Source organism: Dipodomys spectabilis, unplaced genomic scaffold, assembly GCF_019054845.1.
Source record: "Dipodomys spectabilis isolate Male_0828 unplaced genomic scaffold, ASM1905484v1 ptg000360l, whole genome shotgun sequence".
Classification (NCBI taxonomy): domain Eukaryota; kingdom Metazoa; phylum Chordata; class Mammalia; order Rodentia; family Heteromyidae; genus Dipodomys; species Dipodomys spectabilis.
The window spans coordinates 2,896,094-2,920,356 of NW_024871037.1; the positions used below are offsets into that span (position 1 = coordinate 2,896,094).

A 24,263-nucleotide genomic window follows, 5' to 3' on the forward strand; every position below is an offset into this window, starting at 1 on the left:
GCACCTGGAGCAGTTCCCGCAGTCGATGATGGCGTTGTAGGAGGCGTTCACCGAACCAAAGTAGTACTGGGTCTGTTTCATGACGCAGCTGCTCTCTCGCGCCTCGGGGCTCCCCTCAGCCTCTGCCGGGTCTGTGGGGGGCCAGACGCCTCAGCCCCGCACACAGGCCTTGGCCAGGCTCGGCTGTAAGTCCCTCCCTCTCTGGGAGAGGGGGTGTGGGGTGGGGGGACGGGGCGCCGCCCCACAGCTTCTACCCCAAAACCGGGATTCGAGGAGAGGCCTCCCAAGCCCTGCTAACCTACCTGCCTGGAACCAGCTGTGGTAGAGGAGACGGTAGAGAAGCTGCTGGAACAAGGACCTAAAAGGCACGGACAATGGAAGTGGTCAGCAGAGGGCACTGTGCTACCCTACTTGTGACTAGGGGGTGCCTTCCCTTCCTGGCTTACAACCCCCTCCATCCCACACCCCCCATCCCACCCCCACCCCCTGCCAGGACCCACCAGGCCGCAGCAGAGGTCCACCAAGCCAGGTTAAGGAAGTCTGCAATGGTGGGCTGCAGTGGAGAGAGGGGAGCATGGGCTGACATGGCTGCCCCTCACCTCAGGTTATTCCCCCAGCTCTCGCACGCCAAAGGTGAGGATGTGTCGCCGTCCGTCAGCAACACCCCCTCCCCATCTTCAATCATGGTGGAGGGGGGGAGGGAAGGAGAGGGGTTCCTCACCACAAAAACACCCCGGGGTGCGGCTCCCAGGTTGCCAGGGGGCTGAGGGGCACAAGCTGCCTGATAGTCGTAGGACTCTTTGCGGGTGTAGAAGGAGTTGTTGTAGAGTGCCAGCATCAGGTTGGCGTCCACTTCGCTGAAGAACCTGCCAACCTGGGATGCCGGGCAGGAGCCATGGTCATAAACCTGGCAGTGTCAAGGCCCCCCCCCCCCCCCGCCCTCCCCCCAGCAAGACTGAAATATTTCCACCTTCCTTCCACTCTCTTCTTGGCTCTCACCTGGTCCCACTGATGGTTCTGGTTTGACAGCACCAGGAACCCTCCATCGTCAATGAGGACACAGAGTAGGTCCTGCCAGGTAGGGAAGGGGTAGGAAAAGGGGGGCAGGGGGGAGGAAGATGGACGGGGGGGCTCTACTGGAGATCTTCCACTTCAGGCCCTGGGAGGCTGCGAAGCTAGGGATGGAGTGCTGAGATCCAAAGGTTAAGGGATGAGCTAAGACTTGAAATTGGGATCCAAAAGCCTGGGAATGGAGGAAACCGGGGTTCGGGCAGGATCGCAGAGCACGCACCTCATTATTCACGTCGCAGTCCATCTCGCAGTGGCTGTTGGGACCACACTGCTGGGCAGAGAATGACGACTATAAGGCACCCGCTGGGTTTTCTCCCTCCCGTTACCCTTCATAGATCTGGTTCTCTGGGAGCATCTGGAGCAGCCTCCACCTTCCCAGAGATGCTTGCAGCCACTCTGAGTGAGAGGCTTGTAAAGAACTCCAGAGAAAACACCGCTGGACTTGATTATTTTCTCTTCCCCTGCCTGGATACCTTCTGAGGCTGGTCCTGGTGGGTACGATTGCTGGCAAGCACCTTGAACTTCTCGGCCCAAGCTTCTAGGTCTAGCTTGACACCCACCACTGTGGGAGAGAGCAAGGGATCCGTCTGTGTTACTGGCTTGGGGAGCAGCGGCCCGTCTGTTGCCTCTTTCCCCACTTCTGTCCAGGGCATTCACCTGCTGGCCTCAGGGTACGTCGGCCTAGGCTGAGCTCCACGGCTGTGCTGACGAGGAGACCCACTGTGCTGTTCTCCAGTTCCAGAGGCCTTAACAGGGCTGTGGTGAGATGGGCATAGCCGTCAGGATTGGGCCTTGACCACTCTGAGGTCTGGCCGATCCCAGCCTAAGTACCCAGCACCCAGCATGGTGTTTATCCCCGCCTGTCCCTCTCTTCATGCTTGCCCTGATCTTAGCTAGCATCTAAGTGGACAGAGGTTTTAGAAAGCAGCGTGTGACCCTAGGCTGGGGTTGTTTCCCACCGCTTCTGGGTCCCATGAGTGTGACCCTTACCATCTTGGTGTGGGGGCTTGAAGATATAACCGTGATTATCCAGGCTGCGGCGGTAGAAGCTGGCATCGAAGGGTTCAGGGTTCTCCGTCCAGTCTTCAGCTGCCCTGGAGCACCCCGAGAGAGGCAGAGCTTGGTGGGTGCAGGCTCTTTTACGGGGGTCGGCCCAAGGACAGCGGGATGGGGTGAGGATGGTACTGGGTAGCAGGGCCGGCACTTACTTGTTGGGGAAGACACGTGTGATGCCACCGTCGGTGGCGGCGAACACGGCCAGCAGGCTGTATCTAGGGGTGGCAGGAAGGTGGGGGGGGTCACAGGTCTTCTTCCTGTCAGGCAGGGCCAGGACCTCTGGCTCCAACCTGGCCTCCCGCCCCCACGGCTTGGGTGACGCATACGTGTTGAGATCCTGGTCCCGCCACACACGTTCCACCAACTGCTGTGTGATGCCCGTGTCCAAGATCAAGTTGTGCAAAAGGAAGTTGTTGCCTGGAATAGACGGGCAGAGGTGGGGGGGGGGTCTCTGGTTCCCCGCCCTCCCCCTTTCCCAGGGCTTCCCCAGGAGTCTTCCCTTTACCCTGGCAAAGCTTGTGTCCACCCCTGCCCATCTCTGGTCCCTCTGCAGGCTGCTCGGGCTTTGCCTAGATCCCGCTACCCTGCCTGACAACTCACACTGCTTGGAGTCTGGAGTCACTTTCTCCATGAGCTCAATGAAGTTCTTCAGGAACTCGGTGTTGTTGTCGGAGGCATTCAGGTCCTTGCAATACTCTCTGGGGGTTGGGAGGGGCGAGAAGAGCGGGCTTGGGGCGCTGGACAGAACAAGAGGCTCGAAGCTTTCTCAGTTGGCCTGCTCCTCGGCCACCTGCTGAGAAGCTCAGGCCACGGAGAGGGGTACACGTGTCCTCACGGGCTACGGCTGCAGGAAGATGGTCTGCTTCCTCCACCACCTTCACCACCATGGTAGTTTGTCTCTCTCAGGCTCGGCCCTTCAGAGCCTTCCATCTCTCTTCTGGGTCGTGAGCTCCAGAGAACCCACTGGGGAGGCTTGGGAAACTGTCTGCTGGCTGGACCATCCACCTGTATGCCCTCCACAGCTCCCAGGGGCACAGGGTGGGTGGGCCTGGGTACCAGCACTGGCTTCTATTGGCTAGAGTCTTAAGGTCTCATCCTGCCTCGTCCTGCGGTGCACCTTTCAGTGACTCACTCAACCTCCCTGAGGCTTTTTCTTTTTTTTGTGTGTGTACTGGCTAGAGGTGGGTAGACCAATCCTTCCCCTCAAAGCCTTCAACTGGGCTCAGGCTCTGGGTTCAGAAACTGTGAGGGCTGTGATGTGGCAGAGTGTACGTGTGGATCTGTTCTCCAGGAAGTCTTGCGAGCAGTCTTTCTCCCCCCAATGACAGAGCCATCTCTCCTGCCCGGTCACCTGCTCACACCCCCATCTACACAGTGACAACATCCAGGTGCCACTGGTAGCTCCCACCTTTCATCCCAGCCACCCGGAGGTTGAGATCTGAGGATGGTAGCGTGAGGCCAGCCCATGAGACTCATCTCCAACGGACCACTAGAAAACTGGAAGTGGTTCCATGGCTCAAAGCAGTAGAGTGCTAGTCCTGAGCAAAAAGAGCTCGGGGACAGCCCCTGGGCCCTGAGTTCAAGCCCCATGATGGACAAAAAATAAAAAACCAAGAAAGGATCAAGAGCCGGGTGCCGGTGGCTCACACCTGTCATCCCAGCTACTCAGGAGGCTGAGATCTGAGGATCAAGGTTCAATGCTAGCCCAGGCAGGACTGTCCATGAGACTCTTATTTCCAATGAACCACTCAGAAAACCAGAAGTGGCGCCGTGGCTCAAGTGGTAGAGAGCTAGCCTCGAGCTGAAGAGCACAGGGATGGCGCCCAGGCCCAGAGTTCAAGCCCCACGACCAACCAACAACAAGAAAAAAAAGTGAAGATAAAAGAAACATGCCCCTTCCTCAGGTTAGTGAGAGAAGCTGGCACTTGCCAGAATTTTCATGAAGCGCACACACCGTGCCTCTGTCCCCACAGGCCACGCCTGACACACCCAGAGACACACCGGTACGGCCGTGCCCGGCATACACCACACGTATGACTGGGTACTCCACACACGCTCCACATATACCGAGCTCTCTGAAGCCAGAGATACAGAGGTGACGCGAACAAGCACAGTCCCTCGCCTTGGGGGGCGTCCTCGGGGCCACGTGGGTCTCACAGTTCTTCCCACACATTCCCAGTCACGGACACACGGAAGCCATCCCACGCCAACACTCAGACTCTGCGGACACGTGTGTGCGACGGCTCACAAACACAAACACACATCTACAGAGTCACAGAGAGATCTGTGGGTGCATGCACGCGCTCACATACATAATGGAGGTGAGGAGAGGCCAGAGCCCCATGTGGTGCTTCAGAGCGCCCCCCACCCCTGTCTGTCTGTCTGTCACACCCACCACCTGCCCTCATCTGAAGCCCACTCATGAGAGGGCTTCGCCATTCCCTGGCCTCCTCGGACATGTGCACGACCTGCTCTGGGCGCTGACCCCTTACTTACCTAGAGTAGATCCTCACCACCCCATCCTTCCTAGCACCCATCCCTCCTCCTCCTCAGTGAGCCACCACACCTAGACTTGGCACTGCTGGCACTGCCCACAGGGGCTCTGGCTAGCTCAGCCCCTCCCCAGACCCACACAAACACCGACACGAGACAAACGATGGGAGGGGAAGATGGCACCACACCACAAACTAGGGCAGCAGCGGCCCAGTGAGGGGCTGCTGGCCCAAGGGGAAGGGGCTCCTTCCTGGTTGCCTGGGACAGTGGGGTGGGGCTGGGAGGTCAGCAGCAGGGCCTGCTGGGAGGTGGACCGTGGCGGCCACTGGACACACCGCAGCCTGGCGCTGTTACATAGAGCCCAGGTATGCGCACGCGCAGCCACACATACCGGGCTATGTACGGAGAGGTGGAGGTGACACCGCACAGGACACAGACACACAAGAGCTCCAGGCAGCAGTGCGGGAAGTGGGGTGGTTGGGGGTGGGGGTGGGGGCGGGAAGGACACCTCAGCAAGGCCACACACAAGCTACCTGGGAGCAATGAAAACATGTCCTTCAGACTCAAAGCTGCTGGGGAGCAGGAACTCAAAATCTGCAACAGAAACGGGGGGGTTATCTGGCGGGGGCTGGGGGGGAGGCGAGAGGCCAGGGGGCTCAGAGCTCACGGGCTTGGAGAGGGACACGGGGAGGACGGGGGGGGGGGGGGGGCTCGAGGGAAGGGAGAGACACCAGCAGAGAGGGAAAACCCGTCACTTCTACGGTCAGGTTCGAGCCAGAGAGAAGGGACGGGTGGGGAGGGGAAGGGCCTGCGGAGACTAGGCATCGCGGGAGGAGGGCAGTTATAGCCAATATGTTGCCCGGGCCCGGTCCTCTGTTGGCAGTGAGTCCCTTGGCGTGGCTGTATATGCTTCCATACGGCTGTATAGCACATATACACGGACACACACACACACACACATATATATACACACGCTGCTATATATATGCATGGTCTGGTGGAGGTGCCAGTCTCGCTCTTATCGCATCCATAATGGGGAGGAAAAAAAAACAACCAAAAACAACAAACCAAAACACCGCATGCTGAGCTTCCTTTGCCTCCAAAGAGACGCGTGAGGAAGGGAATTGGCTTTTTGGCTGCAGACATTTTTTATTGTATTGCTCTTGCTTTGCCGCAGCTGTTTGCCTTTTGGTGAGGTCGTGCTTTTTGTTCCGTGTCAGGCATCAACATGGCCAAACCGAGGGGGTTTCTCACGGGCGTCGACAGTCCAACCAGAGACGGGTGTGGGCAGTCAGGGGGAGGGGGTGTGCAGTGCATCGTGGGGGGACGGAGGGGGCCCGCCCTGAGTTAGGGTGCTTGGGAGAGGCGCACGCATGGGGAGAGGGATGCCATTGACCTACACACTTGCTTTCCTGGGCCACGCAGGGGCAGATGGGAAACAAAAGGCTGGATCTCTTCCTTTCCTGGGATTATTTCTGGGTTCAGAGAGGATGGCTGGGGGAGAGGGGGCGGGGGCGGGGAGTCCCTGTGGAGCCCACCAGTTGAGCCTTGGCCCTGGACTTAAGATCTCTGTGTGTGGGATCACAAATTTATCTGTGTGTGTGTGTGTGTGTGTGTGTGTGAGAGAGAGAGAGAGAGAGAGAGAGAGAGAGAGAGAGAGAGAGAGAGATGGGGCTTAAACTCAGGGCCTGGATGCTGTCCCTTAGTCCCCCCCACCTCCACCCCCTTCATGACTGGTGCTTCTACTGGCTTTGCCTTCTGACTGCTAGTTGGAGATGAGAATCTCAGACTTTTCTGTCTGGGCTGGCTTTGAACCTCGATCCTCAGATCTCAGCCTTCTGTGTGGCTAGGATGACAGGCGTGAGCCACAGGGACCTCGCTGCGTCTTTGGTTGAATATGACGGAACGGTTTTGCCGTGGCCTCTCCCTGTCCAGCTACACCGGCCCCCCTGCTGGGCTGTATCGGGGAGTCCCCTAGCTCTTGGCCTGTCTCAGTCTGGCAGTCCACTTTTTCTGCCCCATGGGCCTTATGCGTGCAGAGGAGGGATTCCCCCCCCTGTGTTATTAAATACTCCCACGATGCACCGCAAGGTTCCGGGCGAGGGGAGACTGGGATGTTCGAGGGGCTGGGCGGTCACTGGTTGGACTGTTCCTTTCTGATAGGACTGTGAGGCGGGGTTTGGACACAAGCCAAAGGGGAAGGGGTGGGGGCGGGGAGAGGAAGAGGAGAAAGAAAAAGGAAGGAGAAGGAGCAAGGAGGAAGCCTATCTATGCTAATGGTTACCGGGGCCCTGCAGTCCTAGGGTTACCAGGTGGGATGTGGGAGAGGGGGGAAAAAAAAACACCAGCACTGGGAGTAAGGGGTGTCCCCCACTCCCACCCAGATTGGGTAGGGGTGGCTGTATTGAGATCTTGCCCCAAGCCCGGTCAGGCCCACAGTCCCTGAGTCTACCTTTATTTCTCCAGACTCTCTTTCCTAAACCTTTGGGCTCATCTTAAGGAGCAAGGAGAAGCCCAGAGCAGGGCTGCACCAAGAGGGCTTGTGGGAAAGCGTCTGGGGCAGAAGGGAGAGCAGGCTAGTACGGGGACTGGGTTGGCCTCGCTCTTCAGCAGTGGCTGGGCGGCTGCCCCGTCTGTTTCTCTACCCTGGAAAAAGGCTGTGGCGCATCTGAGCCTGTCTGTCTCCTTTCTCAGAGGGCTACCAGCTTCTAGAGCCACTGCTAGAGATCAGAGGAAGGAGAGGTAGTCCAGAGGTGTCTGACGGGGCTGGAGCTTTCCCACAGCCTCACAGAAGCCCTCTGGGGTCTTGGGCCCCCCTGCCCACTGGGTGGGAGTTGTCTCTGTGGTCAAGATTTCTTGACCACAGGGGGCGTCAGAAAAAAGGCAAGAGCTGAGGATCCAAGGGATGCTAGGAGGGAAGCCCCGGAGGGCAGGGGTCCGGCTGGTCCTGGGCAGGGAGGGGGGGCAAGCAGGGGCGTGAGGACGGGTAGGGTTGAGGGGAGGAGGGTGCACCGGTACTGGAAATACTTGCCCTTCAGTTTGCTGATTGGCACTGGGACAGTCCACCAAGAGAGAAAGCGAGGAAAACAAAAACACACACACAAAAACAAACGAAAAGGGGGAGGGGGAAGGGGAGGGGCACAGACAATATTTTATTCAATGGCTGTTTGAATGAAAATATTGTGTCTCATCATCATACCGAAAGGAAACTTCTTGCAAAAAAAAAAAAAAAAAAAAAGACACGAGAAAGAGAAAGAGAGCGAGAAACTCCAAGGAGATGAGCTCCTCTCTCAGCCAGGCAGGCGGGAGGGGGCGCCCGGTGGGGGCTGGAGCCCCAGCCTCCCTCCCAGTGTAACCTCAGGCAGGGGCCGGGCAGGACTGGGCCCCCAAGACCCAGGCCTTTTCAGAGAGGCCCAGGGGGGAGCTGAGCATGCACAGGAAGCCACAGGCAAGAGGAGGTGGAAGGTGGGAGAGCAGGGAAGGGAGAAGAAAGGAGACGAGGAGGCGGCGAAAATGAAGGATAGAGGAACAGAGTGGATGGAACGAAGGAAGCAGAGAGCAGAAGTAAAGAGAGAAGAGGGCAGGAGAGAGGGAGACTACATGGAGAGGGGAAAAGGAGGGGTGCAGGGAGTAGGGAGAGATGGGGGGAAAGCTGGGAGAGTGAAATGGAGCCAGTGAGTAGCAGGGAAGGGAAAGAGGGAGAGGGAGAGACAGAAGGTGGAGGGAGATGGAGAGGAAGGGGCAGCGACCCTGGGAGGTGCCACCATCGTGTGTGTGCGTGTGTGTGTGCGTGTGTGTGTGTGTGTGTGTGTGCATATGCGTGTGTGTGTGTGTGTGTGTGTGTGTGTGTTGGGGGAGGGGGGAAGAGCTGAGCAGAAAGATGAGAGGGAGAAGAGAAGAGAGGGAAGGGGTGTCTGCTGAGAAAGGAACCCCCAGGGAGCGTTCAGGGCAGGCAGGCTAAGGAGGGAAGACACAGAATAGGAGAAAAAAAAGAAAACCAAAACAAAAAGATAAATAAAACCGGAAACCTTAACGGAAACCAATGAGAGAATGGTCTGGAACCAAATCTGAGAAAAGGCGAGCATGCAGATTTCCATAGACTTTCCAAGGCTGGTGCCGCAGCCTGCGGGCGCGCGGGGCTGGGCAGACTGGGCGGGAAGGGGTAGCCTCGCCAGCAAGCTCGGGCTGGCTATGCTGCCTGGGTCCGGCCAGGGTGCGGGGGGCAGAGGCAGGGGTGCAGGGCGCAGGCAGGGGCCGGGCCACTTACACTTGACCTGTAGGATCTGGTCGCTGAGGTTGGCTTGGAGGTAGAAGGTGCTGTAGGGTGGGAGCACCAGCCCCAGGCTGAGGAGGAGGAGGAGGAGGAGGGAGAGCAGGTCACTGCTGGGGAGAGGTGGGCTGCAGGGGCTAAAGGCGGCCGCCCCTCCCTCTCGTGGCTACGGGACATGCACGGCCCAGGGGTCACACCTCAAAAGATGCTGGGACCCCGGAAGTCTGCCAGAGACCTCTGAGCGACTCCACACCCCAGTAGACTCCCCCGATCTCCGGCTGCTAGTACCCCACTGGGAAGGTAATGGGAGGAGATGGGGGGGGCGCAATGGGGCCACCCCTGCCGCTCACCCAGCCTTGGCCCACTCACCTGTAGTTGGTGCTCCTAATAGGCACCCAGGTGTAGTTCCGAATGACCTCGTCTACGTACCTCTAGGAGAAGAGGCTGTGTCAGGAAGCTGGGTGAGCGGGGTGGGGTGGAGAGGGGTGGGAGGGCGCCCACCCTCTCTCCCGGCCCCTCTCTTCCCGGCCTTCTTACCTCATCCAAGGACTTGACCAATGTTCTGATCTGCTTGTGGCCCTCGTCGCCATCGATCATGCTCCGACGGATCTGGAAGGGTCGGAGCTGTGACCTCCCTCCGTCTTCGGTGTCTGTCTCCCCGCCCGCCCCCCTCCCCCAGCCCTCCTCCCCACCTTTAACTTACCTCCTCCTTATTCTCATCCTCCAGCTCCGCATCCAGGAAGTCCAGAGTGACGGGCTCCCGGAAATTGGTGGTCTGTTGGAGGTCAGGTGGGAAGTCGGGGATCCTCATCATGAAGGGGTCCCGCCCACCCTCAGGACCACCCATCTGGCTCACCTGGGGCTTGAGATTGGGGTGCAGCAACACGTAGCCATTCGGGTCGATGGCGAACACATAGCCGTTGGCTCCGAGCTGGGGGCGGGGGGGAAAGAGGCAGTACAGATGGGGGGGGGGGGGCTCAGGGTCCGGAGGGCTGGGTGGGGATCCCTGGGTTCTGGATCCAGCCCCCGCCTCTGAGACAGTTTTCTCATCACACACTGAGTCTGTGGCCTTCCTAGCCCTTGATGGGAAGTCTGCCGACCCCAGCTCCGGGCCCCGATGCCGCCGCCTCCCCCAGAAGCCTTCCCTGATTTCCCACAGAGGTCCCCAAGGAGGTTCAATGATCGATCCCCGCTGAGCGGGGCAGGACACTCACTGTGTAGTTGGGGGTTAGTCTCTTGATGTCATTCAGAGCCACATCGATGCCCATCACACCCAGAATTAGCTGGTTCTGGAAGCAGAGGCACGGGGGTGGGGGGGGGGTGGGAAGGGGGAAAGAGGGGTTCTTTTAATAAAGTTTGATTCCACGCCCTCAAACACGATCACAGGTTTGCGGGTCCGCTCTATCCCGCCACCCTCACACACGCCACAGGCACACCCGGCCATGCCTGGGTGCATGCAGCTCCGTGTGGAGACCTCACCTTCTTTTCCCCGGGGCCGTCTCGAGTCAGGTTGAAAACTGGGAGGGTCCCTGTCACCACCAGTCCCAGTCCCTGAAGGAGAGGAAGATGGGGGGGAAAGGGGGGGTCCTGAGACTGGCCCTGCCCTCACCCTGAGCGTTCAGAACAGAGGCTGGGGCGAGGGCCACCCTTTAACCTCTGCTAACCCCCCGCCCCCCACACATTCCCAGGGGGAGGCTCCAGTCCCCGCCCCTCCCCGCCCTTCTCGTTCTAGAGGCCTTACCAGCGCGTCCTCATACACGTTGGTCCACTGCACCTGCTTAGCCTCCTTGCCCGCCAGCACCATGGGCCTTCCCAACACGTCCAGATATTCCTGGGGAAGGGGGGTGGCGGCGGAGGTCCCGAGTCCCTCTCTCAATTCACTCCCTCCTCCGCCTTCCTGTGTTTCGGGACTGTGGCCTCAGCCACCGGCAGAGGGCGCTGTTGGCCCATGGCGGCTGAAGGCACACCGCGACCATAGGGAACTGGGAGGAGGGGCTTCCCCTACAGCCTCACCTGCGTGTTGATGCGGATGGCTCCAATGGAAGGGATCTCGAAATAGTAACCTGTGGAGGGAGGGGAGGCAGTGGTGGTCCTGGTTGACGCCGCGGGATCCACGGCACGGGGGTGGGGGGCGCTCTGTGGGGTACATCTGCAGCCCCCACACGCTTGTCTGTCTCTCTGGTGTCACTTCCCCCCTTCCCCCCTCCCATTCACATCCCTTACTGCTGCTCCCGGGCGATGATTTGTGTCTGAACTGTATGGAAGGGGAGGGAACGAAGGGATCTGAGGAAGCAGAGCAGAGGTGGGGGGCGGGCGGGGACTAGGGAGCCCCAAACCTACAAACACACGCAAGCTGGGAGACAAGTGGACAATGACCAGATCACTAGCTAGGCAGACAGAGAACCGGTGACATGGGCAAGTAAGAAAGCCTACTAGACAGAGCGGCAGCTGGTGCACGTATGGTAAGCTGGATAGAGAGTAGATGAACTGACAGCCGGACACATGGACAGGGGGCGGGCAGACCCTCCGGTGGCGCCATCAGACCAGATACCTTTATTGGTGCAGGCCATCCACTGCAGGGGTGTGACGTCGTAGTTATGCTGCCCCACAGAGAATGTGAACACGCGTACCTGGCGGGGGCAGGGGGGGCCCGACGTCACCGCGGTGCCCGCTTAACGACGACCCTCCCCTGTCCCAGACCCGGATGGAACGGCTCCCAGCGGGGTGGAGCCTCACCGTCCGGTTGGGCCAGTTGTACTTCTCAAAGACGTCCTGCACGCGGTCCTCTCCGCCGTCGGTGAACATCATGATCATCTTATTGCAATTGGCACGAGTGATGTTGGACTGGGCAGGGGGTGAGGCCGGAGTCAGGTAGCTTTCGGTCCCAAGGGCAGGGTCCTCCAACCCCCTCCCATGGTGTTTTATGTCCCAGGTGCCTGTTTGATGCTCACGAAGCCATTCATCTCGATCTCTCCCCCCACCGTGTCTCCAGACCCAGGCCCTCTCTGCCCACCTTCTGCCCCCCCACCAGCCCGCCCCACGGAGGCTCACGTTCTGCAGCTGGTCAAAGGCATATTCGAAGCCGGCCTTGTAGCCTGTGGTGCCCTTGGCCACCATGCCCTGCACCGCTTCCTTGAACACCTTCTTGTTACGCACGTTGGCCTGAACCAGGTGTGTGAAGCAAGACACGGGCTGTGCCTTCTCGTTGAACTGCGGGGATGGGGGGGCGGTGGTGAGTGGCTTCGGGCCGGCCTGGGCAAGCAGCTGTTGCCCGCCTGCCCAGCTGGCCCGTGGAGAGGCCTGGTCCCCCAGCCTTGTCTCCTCAGCACTCACCGAGGCCACGTTCACGTAGTCGTCGTCAGAGAGCGTGTCCAGCATCTCGCAGACGGACGTCTTCATCAGCTTCAGGGTCAGGCCGCTCACGCTGCCGCTCCTGGAGAGATGGGGGGGGGCATGTGGGGGACCTCGGGGGTTCTCCCGTCCTCCCTCCCCCATGACTCGCCTGGGTGGCACAGTCCGGCCCTCATCCTGCCCCGGACCCGTGGGCAGTGTCTACTCACACGTCTACGATGATGACCATGTCCTTGGGCGATGAGGCCCCCTGGATGTACCTGACCCAGGAAAAGCCTTAGTTAAGAGCGACCCCCCACCTTCTCTGGGACCCGGGGGTCCTCCCTTCCTTCAACTTTGCCTCGATGAATAGGGTTTCTAGGGACGATTCACTGGGTGGGTTGGATGGGGTCTCTCAATGTAGGGAAGAGGGGAGCAGAAGGCGGTTTCCTGGTTTTGGTGGCTTCTAGTGTTCTCCACCCCGGACAGTCTAGCTGCATGGGGGACGGAGTAGGAAGGGAAGGTCACGGGGTACTGTGGGAGGAGGGGCAGGGTAGTGAGGTGTTTGGGGCTCAGGTGGCCGAGGCAGAGACTGTGACCCCACAGAAGCGCTACCCAACCTCAGGAGCATCTCTGCTGGTCCGATCTCTCTGACCTGAAGGGGTGAGGGTACCCGGTGGTAGATTGGGGGGGAGGGGGGGTGAGAAACGCATCCAGGCGGCCGGGAGGCCTGCCTGGGTGATGGGATCCATTTTCCAGTGGCAACGATGTGTGAAATGAAAATTGGATAGAGCTGGCTGCGCCCCTGCTCCGAGGCCCGGGTATAGGGAGGGGAGGGGAGCAGGAGGGAGAGGTGGGGAGCTGAGGGCGCGTCCCCGCTTGGCCCCTCCCTGCTCACTCACCAGGGTCTCCTTCGGACGTCATACAGGTCAATCTTCTTGGGGGCTCGCCATGGGGTCGCTGTGGGAAGAGAGGCGGTAAGGGGCCGTGGGAAGCCTTGCCCAAGACTTACAAGAATGGCTGGGTTACTGAAGCCTGTGGGGTGGGCCTCCAAGTCCGGGATAGGAGATGGACACGGTGGGGGGCCAGGTGGACGGGATGGGCCAGCACCTACCGGGGTAGTAGCGGGTGACTCCCGTGGCGCTGCCAAAGACCTGCCAAAGCAGCGTGGGGTCTTGCCTGCGATTCTCCATGAACACGTTCTCCAGGGCCTCGGTCCAGTTGAGTTCATTGAGGATGACGGTGGCTGGGGGAGGGAGGACCAGGAGGTCTGGTGTGGGGAGCTTGCCCTCCCCCCTTTTCTGTGACACTTATGCCCGGGCCTCCTCCGATCTCTACCAATCCAGACTCACTCCCATCCCAGATCCAGGCTGAGACTGGGCCGGATCCCCCAAGGAGATCTGCTCTTTACCCTGCCAACCGTTCAGAGGAATCACTCAGCCGGCATATGACCTCTGCCAGATCCCCTTGTGAATGGGCAGGGGAGCTGTGGCCTGCGGCTCTTGGAGAGGGACGGCCCAGGATGGCAGGGAGCCGTGAGCCGGGTCCCCTCCCCACCCAGCACACTGCCTGGTCCCCCAGGAGCTCACCCACTCGGCATGCACTCCAGGCTGCGGCCACAAGAAAGCAATTAAGGGCTCGCTGATGGAGCGGGAATTATTCAGCTATTAAGGTACCTGATAAGCTGGAAGCCACTCAGCTTCATGATTAATCAACTGGGGCCAGGAGCGGGCAGGGGCAGAGATGGGGGGGGGGGGCGGGGGCTGTCAGAGGAAGGGTGGTGCCGGGATCCTGCTCTTCCACAAGCATGCACATGCACGTGCACATGCACACACGTACATGCTGCACCCTCAGGAGGTATCTGTGCACCTAGGACTGTGTGCTCACAGCCAGATGTGTGACCCCTCCCCTCTCAAACCTTCTAGCCCATCCAGCCAGCTGCTGTCGCGGGCGAAGGGCACACATACCTACACTTATATGACCCCCTCTGCACCTACAGGAGGTCACTGGTAGGCTCTGCCCTCACACCTTCCTACTATCAGTCACCCTATCCCTCCCCTAACTCCTGGAGTGGTACAGGTATAATTCCTGGGCTAGACCCCTGCTCTGCTTCCTCACAGAGCAAGGCTTCTCTCGGATGATCAGCCTCCATCCTGCTGATCACCCAACCTGGGCAGCACTCCTATCATCTGACTCAAAGCAACTATAAATCTGCCTCGTGTGTGTGTGTGTGCGTGTGTGCGCACGCGCGCGCACGGGGGACATATGCCAGGACACTCGGGAAAAACAGGAGTGGGAGCTGGGCACTGGCAATTCACGCCTGTCATCCTAGCTACTCAGGAGGCTGAAGCCTGAGGATCACAGTTCCCAGCCCAGCCCAGGCAGAGAAGTACCTGTGACGCTTATCTCCAACAAACCAGCAAAAAGCCGGAAGTGGAGATGTGGCTTGAGTGGTAGAGCACTAGCCTTGAGCAAAAAAAAGCACAGAGACAGCGCCCAGGCCCTGAGATCAAACCCCACAAATGACAAAAAACAAAGAAATCCAGGAGTGGGACGCCCGTGTCTGCCTGGCGTGTCACCTCACCCCCCGGCCCCCCTGCTCCCCTTATTTCCTGTTTCTTCTACCTCCTCTCTTCCTGGGTGGAGCCCTACCATTACCCACCTCCCCATATGATTTCCATCAAGGAATACCCCAGTGAGAAACAGAGGAAGGCTCCGATCCTTCCAGAGAGCCTCCCAAAGGCTCTGATCTTTCCAGAGCAGAGGAGCTGTGATTTACAATCGCTCACGTCTGATGCCCGTAGCCCAGAGGCTCCCACAGACCTAGGTAGGTATGAGCGGGTCTCTGCTGTCTCATCTGCTGCCTAACTTCACCCCCTCTCCTCTGGCTTTCTACTGTGTCCCATTATGTGAAAACAAAACACATTTCTAGCATTGGCTCTGCCTATCGAACACCATGTCACGGTCCCGTTTCTGATTTAGAAACTTAGTGAGTTGAACAATTTCTATTTCTCACTTTAAGGAAGGATGAAGTCAGGCTCTCCAGTATCTCCTATGTCTGCTCTGGGGGTCTGTCTGGCATGCCCATCCCTTTCTGCGCCTCAGTTTTCCCATGACAAGCTGGGAGTGGACCACCTTGGGGTCTCTTTGAGCTGCTATGATTTTCCTAGCTCAAGTGAAGAGCCAAAAGAAGGAGCTGGGCACCAGTGGCTCCCGCCTGTGAGCCTAGCTACTCAGGAGGCTGAGATCGGAGGATCGGGTTTCTAAGGTGGCCCAGTCAGGAAGGGAAGTTCACGAGACTCTTACTTCCACCAAAAAACCAAAAGTGGAGCTGTGACTCAACTGGTAAAGCACCAGACTTGGGCATCAATGTTTAAGGCCCTGGATTCAAACTCCAGTATAGCGGAGGGGGAAAAAAAGCCCCAGAAGACTGTCCTCAAAGGTATCTGTGACCACACGAACACACACACACACACACACACACACACACACACACACACACACACACACACACACACACACACACACACACACACACACACACCTCTGCAATCACTGCAGAACATGCTGAGGAAAATACCCTGCCCGGGGAAAGGGTCCACATCCCCCACCCCCCCCACCCCCCGTGTACACACTTCTCAGATCACGCCGAGTTGGGAAACGGGGACCGTGCCCCCTCAGGCAGGCGATTACAGATTTAATTAAAAGTGACACAGTAAATAAAAAACATATAAAATGTAATTTGTGTGGGTAGCGAGGGGTGACTGGAGAGGGTGGTGTGGCTCCTGTTTTAATTAGCGTGCATGCCCGTGATAGTGCCCCTCGACTGGCTTAGGCAGGTGGCCCACGGGAAGCCTGGGGTGGGGGAGGGTTAGGGGTAAGGAGGAGCCCATTCCCCTGCTCCCCGAGGCTTCCCAGAAGACCAGGCTGATGCTGATGGTGGAGGAGGAGGCCTTTCCCCAAGGACCTTAGGATATTCCCCCGCACACTTGAATCTGCGTGGTAGGTCTGGATCCTCCTTTGCCCCTAGACTCCCAGGTGGCACCCTTGGGATCTGCAACTAACTATGCATTGCATCAGAACTCAGGGATCCCAGTGTCTTCAACCCTGCTTCTTGTCCCATGTCTGGCTCTTGGCCTCTTTGTTACATTTCCCAAGCATCTCGGGAAATTCCTCTTCTGTGTCTGACACGTCTTTCCAGCTGTCATGAAGGGAATGGGCAAGCTGGCCCATCCCCAGGGCTGGGAATTCCACCCATCTTCTTCCTCTTCCCCACATCTCCTCTGTCTGGCCACTCTGAGCTGGAAATGATCGCGCTACCCCTTTGGTTCCGTGCCAACCGGCAGAGCGGTCCGATCGGGTTGGTACCTGTGAAGTGCAGCTCCCAGTCCCCTAGCTCTGTGTCTACCTGACAAGTGCAGTGTCTTCACCACTCTTAATAGAAGCAGAGAACGGGCAAGGAGAGCGTGGAGCTGTTTTAGGGGAGTCAGACCAGTAGTGGGAGTTGGGGGAGACTGCGTGTGTATGCTCTGGTGTGGGTGTGTGCAACACCCGGTGTCTCATAGCCCACTGTGGCATCGTGTGACAGGTGAGCATGTGTGACCGTGGGTGGAGGGGGCCAGAGGACGATGATGGCAGCGTTCTGTTCCCCCGTGGACTGGACGTTCCTGGACGGTGGATTTTTCTCCTACGTGGTCGGGGTGAGTTGTACAGATCGCTCTCACACTTACAGCCTTTGTAGATATCCGTGGGGATCTGCACCGCTGTGTAGGAGTAGTTGACCTTGTTCTTGAAGTTGGGGTCCTCAATGAAGTCCAGCCTCAGGGTGCTGGCCTTGGATCCCCTGTCCATATCCTCACTCTCGGGATCATCCTGCAGAAAGCCCCCGGCAAGGTCAGGGTCAAAGATGGTGGTTGGATCCGAGCAGCCTCTTCAGGAAGGCTGAGTGTCAGAGACTGGGATGTGGCGGGGAGGCATCTCAAGGATGGCCGCCATTGTGGCCAGAGACAGAGAGATGGAAGACCCGGAAGTGTCATGCTTCCCATCTGCCCTTGGCTACCACACTCACCGTCTGATTGCCAGACCGGATTCTAAAACCAGAACCAAACTGACCCCTTTCCCACATGGCGGAAAACCAGTGAGAAGGCAAAGAGCGTGGATGTCTGGGAAGAAGCAGGGAGCAGAATTCTGCTTCTATGATCGTGCCTTGTGCAACTGCTGGGAGGCCTTGGGGCATCTCCCCCTCTTCCCCATTGAGGTCCCTCCCATCTCCTGCACGGAGCCCCATTACTGGGGAGGAGGTCTGAGGAAGGGGCAAGCACCCCGGGCAGCATGGCAGGTCTAGGGAGCTGCAAGGAGGGGTGGGGGTTGGGGGTAGAATTAGGACCCAGCCACCTCCACAGGGAGAGTTTGCAGTGCCTGCGAGCAGCGGGACCGAGAAGGCCCCCGTCGATTTTCTAAAATGAGCCGCGGCCGCCTGACAGGTGCCAATTACAGCATCTCGGGGCCGGCCGGGCATGCGCCGTGGGCTCCCTCCCGCCTCCGTAGGCTGGCAGAAGCAGGGCCGCTGTGACTACAGCATTGATGCTGCGGTCTGGGGGGGGAGGGCGGGCCGGGGTGCAGGTGTGTGAGGGGGTGCGGGGAGGATGGTGGGAGGGTTTGAAGGGGAAGAGAGGGAAAAGTCAGGCTGGGAGGCCACATGGTGAGCGAGGCAGGGGGAGAGCTGGGTGCTCTGGTATGGGGGAAACCTGCCCAGCATGTGACCACCTCTTGGACCGGGCTTAGTTCATCTGCCACCCGCCCCCCCCCACCCCGTAGGTTCTGGGCTGCTCAATGGGTGCCAGCTGCCCCTCCCTTCTTCCCACCCTGAGGGATCTGCCCGTGATCGCTGGTGGCATTCAGCCTTTCTACTGAGCCAGATGTGCGTCTGCATATCCTAAGGACATGGCTCTAAAGCACCCAAGGCGAACACCCTCTGTCCTTTCAGAGTAGATTCTGGATGGCAAAATTCTGCCAGGCATCATGCACCACGCATGCTCTGCTCAGAGTGGCGGGGCGGGGGGCAGGTGCGGGAGAAGAAAGCCCCCCGAAATGTCAGCAGCAGATGAAGGGCACTGGAAAATTTAATCTCCCGACTTTCCCAACTAATGTGACATTTGGATTCTGTTCTGATAAGCTATCAGCTGGCGAACTTTTTCCTTCCTTTTCTTTCTCCCACCCCCACCTTCTGGCTGGTAATTTAAAAGGAAAACAGTCTAGAAAGATCTCTTAACTGTACCTCTGGCAAAGATGGGGAAAAAAAAACCCCACAACACAACAACACAAGCAGGAGTGTAGGCAGATGTGTGTGTGCGTGTGTGTGCGCGCGTGTGTGTGCTATTATTTATACTGAGGCCTGGTTAGCCCAGAACAGGCTTGATTCACTGTCCTCTGGCACTGCTTGGAGTGACTCTCCCTCACTAGGTGGTCCTGGGAGCCCAGCAGATGTTCAAAGGTCTGGAGGTAGAGTCAGTGATTTAGAGACAGGAATTGGGGTCCTGGATAGAGTTGGGGGCTGCTGGCAGCAGGAGCCCCTCCACACCACCTCCGAGCCCGGGAGGAGCGGGGAGGGGGGCTTTGTGCAGTGGGCAACTGCAGTCTGCTGGTTTATATTTAATGTACTGATTGCTAAAATTATAGCCCGCTGCCGAGGGGGGTGAGGAATTAGATTCAGGGTCTAATTAAAGGCTCGTTCTTCATTTGAATTTCAGATTCCAGCTTTAATTTTAGCGACTTCTCTGGGAGCCGCAGAGCTCAGCCAAGGGGAAGCACACCTGCTTGAGCCCACCCCTCCTTCTTCTCGGCCCCCTACCCGGCTCTCCGGGTCCAACCTGGCACCATGGACCCTCAGCAGGAATTCCTTCCCACTTCCTGGTGTCACAATTCACTTCCTGACGGCCCCAGCAAAGCCCTAAATACCCGGAAGAGGTGGGCTGGATCCTGGGTCATCTGCACCAGCGAGTACAGGCCAGTCTGGGGACCCAGCACCACCGTGACCACCTCTGTTTCTAAAGAGGACATTGTTTTGAAGTCAGGCAGAGACTAAGTGACTCAGGACAAAGTCTTGATAGTGAGGCCAGACCGTAGGTGCTGTGCATGCTGATGCTCAGTTCCCCTTATCCGAAGGATGGAAATCCATACCGGTTTGGAGATGACTGGTACCCTCCCGCCTACTTCCAGGGAGCCCTGTCCGCCATCTCTCTCCTCTGCTGTCATCGTGCTGGATGGAGTCCCTCTCCACGCTGGGGAATCTAAGGTGCCCAGTCATGGGCTGTTCAAAATGCCCACTACCCTCGCCCGAGGGGTAAGGCCTTAGCCCATTAGTGGCCACACACACAGCGGTGGAGGGGTCAGATTACTGAGGAAATCGTGGGAGAAAGCATGGTGGAGCTAAGAATGGTGAGCGGGAGTTGCAACACCTTTCCGGCTGAGACTGATCCTTTCCGGCAGAGCCAAGCCTAGAGGAGGGGGTGTGGCTCTGCAGCTTCCCACCCCTTAGAATAGAGGTCAGCCACTCACCAGCTCCGCGTCAGCCTTGGCGTCATAGTACGTGATGTCTTCCTCCTGGTTGAGGAGAGAAAGGCCTCGGTAGTCACATCTCAGGGGCTCCTGAGATGCCATCCGGACCCCTTTAAGCCCAAGGTCTCAGTTCTTCCAGAGATCATCCCCTCCCTGATCCAGAGCCCTAGAGAGACTGTTTGAGTCAAAGCTCGGGGTGTCCCCTCCAGTCTCCCAGGCCCATCCTCAGGATCCCTCACAGGCTAGTGGAGGATGCAGTATCCTGGGCCCTGGCGATTCAGAGACCTAGACACCCCCCCCCCCCCCCCGCTATAGCCTAGCTGAGAGGCAGAGTCGGGGCTCGCCCGCCTGGCTGCCGAGATGCCAGCTGAAGCGGGATGGGGCGTGAGGAAGATAGAAAATCAGAGTGGAGCCCAGGCAAGAGCAAAATAATGACTCGACGCCGCATCTTCCAATTTCTTCTATTAAAAAGCCTGCTCATTACGGGCATGTACTTATTAATTATCTGTGATTTGTTGTGAAACGCGAGGGGGTTTACACAACAGGAATGGGAGAAAACAAAGCCCGGCAAAGCCCAGCTCTGCAGCCCGCCTCCTGGCCCTCACCCGTCTGCGTCTGCCCGCCTGGCCTGGCCTGGCCTGTGCTGGCCCCCGCCTGCCGCCAGGGTTCTTGGCCATCTGCGCGTCATAATCGCTGGCCGCCCCGGGGACCCGTAACACAAACGGGCTAATTTCGTGTTTAATGATCTTTAATCAGAACTAAGCACAGCTGACAGAGGCTGCCAGAAGGTGAGTTTGGTGTCAGCAAGTGCCACCTGCTCTGCCCCGGTGGACTCTAGGGCCAGGGCTACTATCCAAGTCACACTCCCCAGGTCACTTCAGCCCCCCACCCCCACCCCTTTTTAAAATTTCTCTTGTTGGTCATGGCGGCTTGAACTCTGGGCCTGGGTCCTGCCCCCAAGCACTTCAGCTCAAGGCAACCACTACTGCTTGAGCCACAGCACCACTTCTGGTTTTCTGGTGGTTTGGAGATAAGAGTCTCATGGACTTTCATGCCCGGGCTGGCTTTGAACCACCATCCTCAGATCTCAGCCTCCTGAGTGTAAGATCTGCACAGGGACACCTCCCTACCTCTTGGCTCAGTTTCTGCCCAGTATCTGTTACCTAGGTAACTGGCAGACCTGGAAGCAGTCACCTTCCCCTCCTGCTAAGGTCACATCCTGGGCCACCTCTGGTCACATGCCTCCTATCTGACCTTAGGAGAGTCCCAGACCTTGAGGTCACATTCAGATCCAGTGTGGCCACACCTCTTCCTGTCCCTGACCTAAGTAAGTCCTGGCTCAGGAATGGGTCGCCCTTTTCCTTTTCAGCCATGCCTCTCTACCATGCATGGTGGGGGGGGCAGGAGTTTGGTAAATAAACTTCTCCTGCCTGAATAGCGCGTGGTGTTCTCTTCACCGGCTACTAATGAAACCTACCTATTTAATATACCTTACACTGAGTAGCTAGGATGACAGGTGTGTGAGCCACTGGCACCCGGCTCTGGGTGCCAAGTTTGTGGCCATGATTTGAGATGATCCGTTGAATGATGAGGGATTCAGCAATAGTTACTGGGTCCCAGGTTGACTCCCGCCAGGCTCTTTGGTGTTCAAACCATTGGCTGGATATGGTAGTGGAGTCCAAGCATTCTATAACAGTGACTGCAAGACACGGCACCATGCTTGGACAGGTCCCAAACATAAGGCCAAAAGTGGCTCCAGAGTCGGAGAAGCCTGCTTTTTTTCTTTTCTTTTTTTTGAGAGGGGTGGAGTGGGGTGGGTGGGTAGGTCTTGAACTCTGGGCTTGGGCACTGTCCCTGAACTTTTGCTCAAGGCTAGCACTCAACCACTTGCACCAAAGCACCACTTCTGGCCTTTTCTGTGGATGTGGTACTGAGGAATGGAACCCAGGGCTTCATGCATGCTAGGCGAGCACTCTACCACTAAGCCACCTTCCCGGCCCTCTATCTGGCATTTCTGTGACTCAAACGTACAGATGACACCAAGCCAAGGGCAGAGGAAGGCTGCAAACCCAGGTTCTGACCTGCCCTCCAAAGTCATCTGCAACCTCATTCATACCCACAATCCACCCGCTAGCCCACCCATCCACGAACACTGCAGACAAGATGGGCGGGCCAGGGTGGGGGCAGGGACCGGGCTTAGGCTCTGGGGTACTTGGCCTTTTCCCTGCGCCCGGCTCTGACCGCAGCACATAATGAAAGCTGACATTACATCAAACACAATAAGGAGTTTCGGTTGATGAAGATCATTCCTGAACACACAAACCCATTAAACCGAGGGGGAAAAAAAATATCAATTCAACACACTCGCAGGCGAAAAGAAAATGTGATTTGTTATCTAAAAGGGGGTTATAAACACGGCTCTGATGCTCTTTCCCTCCGTAATGAAAACAGGCGGGTGCTGTGGGAGGACTGCAGATTACAACCTGGGGCTTCGCTCACCCACTACTTCTTTTTTAGGCTAACGTTCTGCAAGGACGGGAAAGGGCACGGGAAGAGGCCGGTCAGTCTCCAGCCTCCAGGAGTCCTGGACTCCTAAGGTTGGACCTGTCTGCCACTCCCCCCCCCCCACCCCCCCGGTCATCCTTGGGATGCTTGGGCACTCACTCTGGCTCCTCTTTCCCTGTTCCAGTGGCCCTGTTTTCCTATTTGTCCTGCCCTTGCATGGTCTCTATGGGAAATCAGGTCTTGGTAGCAGCGGGGACGAAGGGGAAACAGTGCAGGTGACCACAGGTGAGACTCAGATCTGCATGCTTTCCCTGTCTCTCAGGGCTTGGATGCCTGTGGGCGGGACTACTCTGGCTTGGAGGATGATCGAGCCACACCCCTTCCTAAGGACACACAGGAGCCTGGGACGGGAGGCAAGGTCACCCCAGAAAATAGGTCCTGAACAGAGCTGTGATTGGAGCTGGGGGTATGGCACAACAGAGCTGTTATAGTTGGGGTGGGAGGGTCCCCAGGAAAGCCTTGGAGTCCATTTTGGCTGGCCCAGTGCTGGATTGTTCACATTAATGATGCTCTCTGGGTGAAGCAACAAGGAGGCAGGCCATCTAGCAAGTGCAGGGACTTTGGTGTGCTCTACCACTTGAACCACACCTCCATTTCCAGCTTTTGTGGCAGCTGAGTGGAGGGAAGAGTCTCCAATAGGGCTTTTCTGCCCAATCTGGGTTTTGAACTGCAACCCTCCGATCTCATCCTCCTGTGCAGCGAGGATTGAAGGCATGAGCCACTAGTACCCGTCTAATTGTCTGAAGTTCACACTGACACCTCTTCTGTTCCCTGATATCTTGTGTGAGTGTGTGATTTTGCCTACATTTTGCACAATGTGGGGAATTCTTTCTCCCCCACAAGTTCCCACATAGGACCCCCATGTATCTAGGTGACAAGTGAGGGGGAGGGCTAGATCTCCGAGTGAGCATAGGACAGCTGCTCTGTAGCAGAAACCAAGCCCAAGAGAGGGCATGAGGGGTGTTGGCAAGCGGGAAGCCATGTGAGGAAGAGCCCGGGGTGAGTGGGGGGCAGAATAGTTGTTATCCAGGTCCAGAGTTCTGCAAGGTGGCTGCCAAGGTCAGCCAGAAGGGACTCCTGCCTGCCCAGCGGCCCTCAAGGCGGGCCCCCAGACCGGCCACCCAGCCGTACTGGTGAGGCCATGCGGCCTCTCTGCCCTGGCCCACCGCCAGCTCAGCTCAGCCAAAAGGACTGGTTTCTGAGAGAGCCATCTGTCGCTGGCTTGGCAGAGAGGAAGTCGGCAGGCCCTATGGCCGGGTCAGACCCTCAGGCTGTCCAGCCAGCTCTCCTGCTTTGGCCCTATCATCTCGGTCTTCCTGCTACATTCATCAGGCAGAGCTACCTTCCCTAGTAGACTTCCAGGGGATGGTCTTGTCTCCTATGTAGGTCAATCGTGGCTGGCACTGAGGTCCTAGGGCTGATGGCCTGTCCTCCTTCACCCACCTATGCCCCAGTTCAGCTCCTCCCGTGGAGTGGGTCAGGTGGCACGTAATGCTGGCAAAAAGCAGTACTGGCACCAGGCACGGCACAGCAGGTGGCCCGTCTTCATCTGCCCTGAGTATTACGGGCACCAGAGCACCTGCTGCCTGTCTGACGAGCCATGGAGGGGCTGCCCGCTAATTGAGATGATAGCATCCCTGATGTGAATGGGCCTGGGCCGTCCAGGGCTGCGGCTACAGGTTCTCTGCCCCTAATGTTCATTGCCAAGCACGGAGAGTCAGGGCCTAGGACTAGGAGAAGGAGGGTTTTTGTTTTTTTTTTTCTTTTTGGTGCTGATACTGGGACTTGAACTCAGGGCCTTGTGCTCTTACTTACCTTTTTCACTCGGTGGCACGCCACCACTAGAACCACACCTCCACTTCCAGCTTTTTGCTCACTAATTGGGAGTCTCTCAGATTTGTCAGCTGGGGTGAGCTTCGAA

General features: G+C 57.9%; 1 protein-coding gene across 1 annotated transcript in view; it reads right to left on the reverse strand.

Annotated features, from left to right (window-relative positions):
* Cacna2d2 (calcium voltage-gated channel auxiliary subunit alpha2delta 2) overlaps positions 1–24,263 on the reverse strand; it is an 89,036-nt gene that overhangs the window by 1,211 nt on the left and 63,562 nt on the right. Inside the window, exons 5-35 of the mRNA XM_042665849.1 lie at positions 19,778–19,822; positions 16,951–17,092; positions 13,335–13,466; positions 13,123–13,180; positions 12,451–12,501; positions 12,224–12,323; positions 11,942–12,100; positions 11,627–11,734; positions 11,442–11,520; positions 10,904–10,953; positions 10,632–10,721; positions 10,370–10,441; positions 10,105–10,179; positions 9,747–9,821; positions 9,594–9,665; positions 9,428–9,499; positions 9,260–9,321; positions 8,888–8,964; positions 5,154–5,214; positions 2,728–2,825; positions 2,454–2,544; positions 2,280–2,342; positions 2,062–2,165; positions 1,729–1,827; positions 1,545–1,633; positions 1,292–1,342; positions 1,000–1,071; positions 722–874; positions 501–553; positions 303–358; positions 5–131 (exon numbers count right to left, since the gene is read on the reverse strand). Of these exons, the coding sequence (XP_042521783.1) occupies positions 5–131; positions 303–358; positions 501–553; positions 722–874; positions 1,000–1,071; positions 1,292–1,342; positions 1,545–1,633; positions 1,729–1,827; positions 2,062–2,165; positions 2,280–2,342; positions 2,454–2,544; positions 2,728–2,825; positions 5,154–5,214; positions 8,888–8,964; positions 9,260–9,321; positions 9,428–9,499; positions 9,594–9,665; positions 9,747–9,821; positions 10,105–10,179; positions 10,370–10,441; positions 10,632–10,721; positions 10,904–10,953; positions 11,442–11,520; positions 11,627–11,734; positions 11,942–12,100; positions 12,224–12,323; positions 12,451–12,501; positions 13,123–13,180; positions 13,335–13,466; positions 16,951–17,092; positions 19,778–19,822 (2,636 nt within the window). The remainder of the gene's footprint in view (positions 1–4; positions 132–302; positions 359–500; positions 554–721; positions 875–999; positions 1,072–1,291; positions 1,343–1,544; positions 1,634–1,728; positions 1,828–2,061; positions 2,166–2,279; positions 2,343–2,453; positions 2,545–2,727; positions 2,826–5,153; positions 5,215–8,887; positions 8,965–9,259; positions 9,322–9,427; positions 9,500–9,593; positions 9,666–9,746; positions 9,822–10,104; positions 10,180–10,369; positions 10,442–10,631; positions 10,722–10,903; positions 10,954–11,441; positions 11,521–11,626; positions 11,735–11,941; positions 12,101–12,223; positions 12,324–12,450; positions 12,502–13,122; positions 13,181–13,334; positions 13,467–16,950; positions 17,093–19,777; positions 19,823–24,263) is intronic.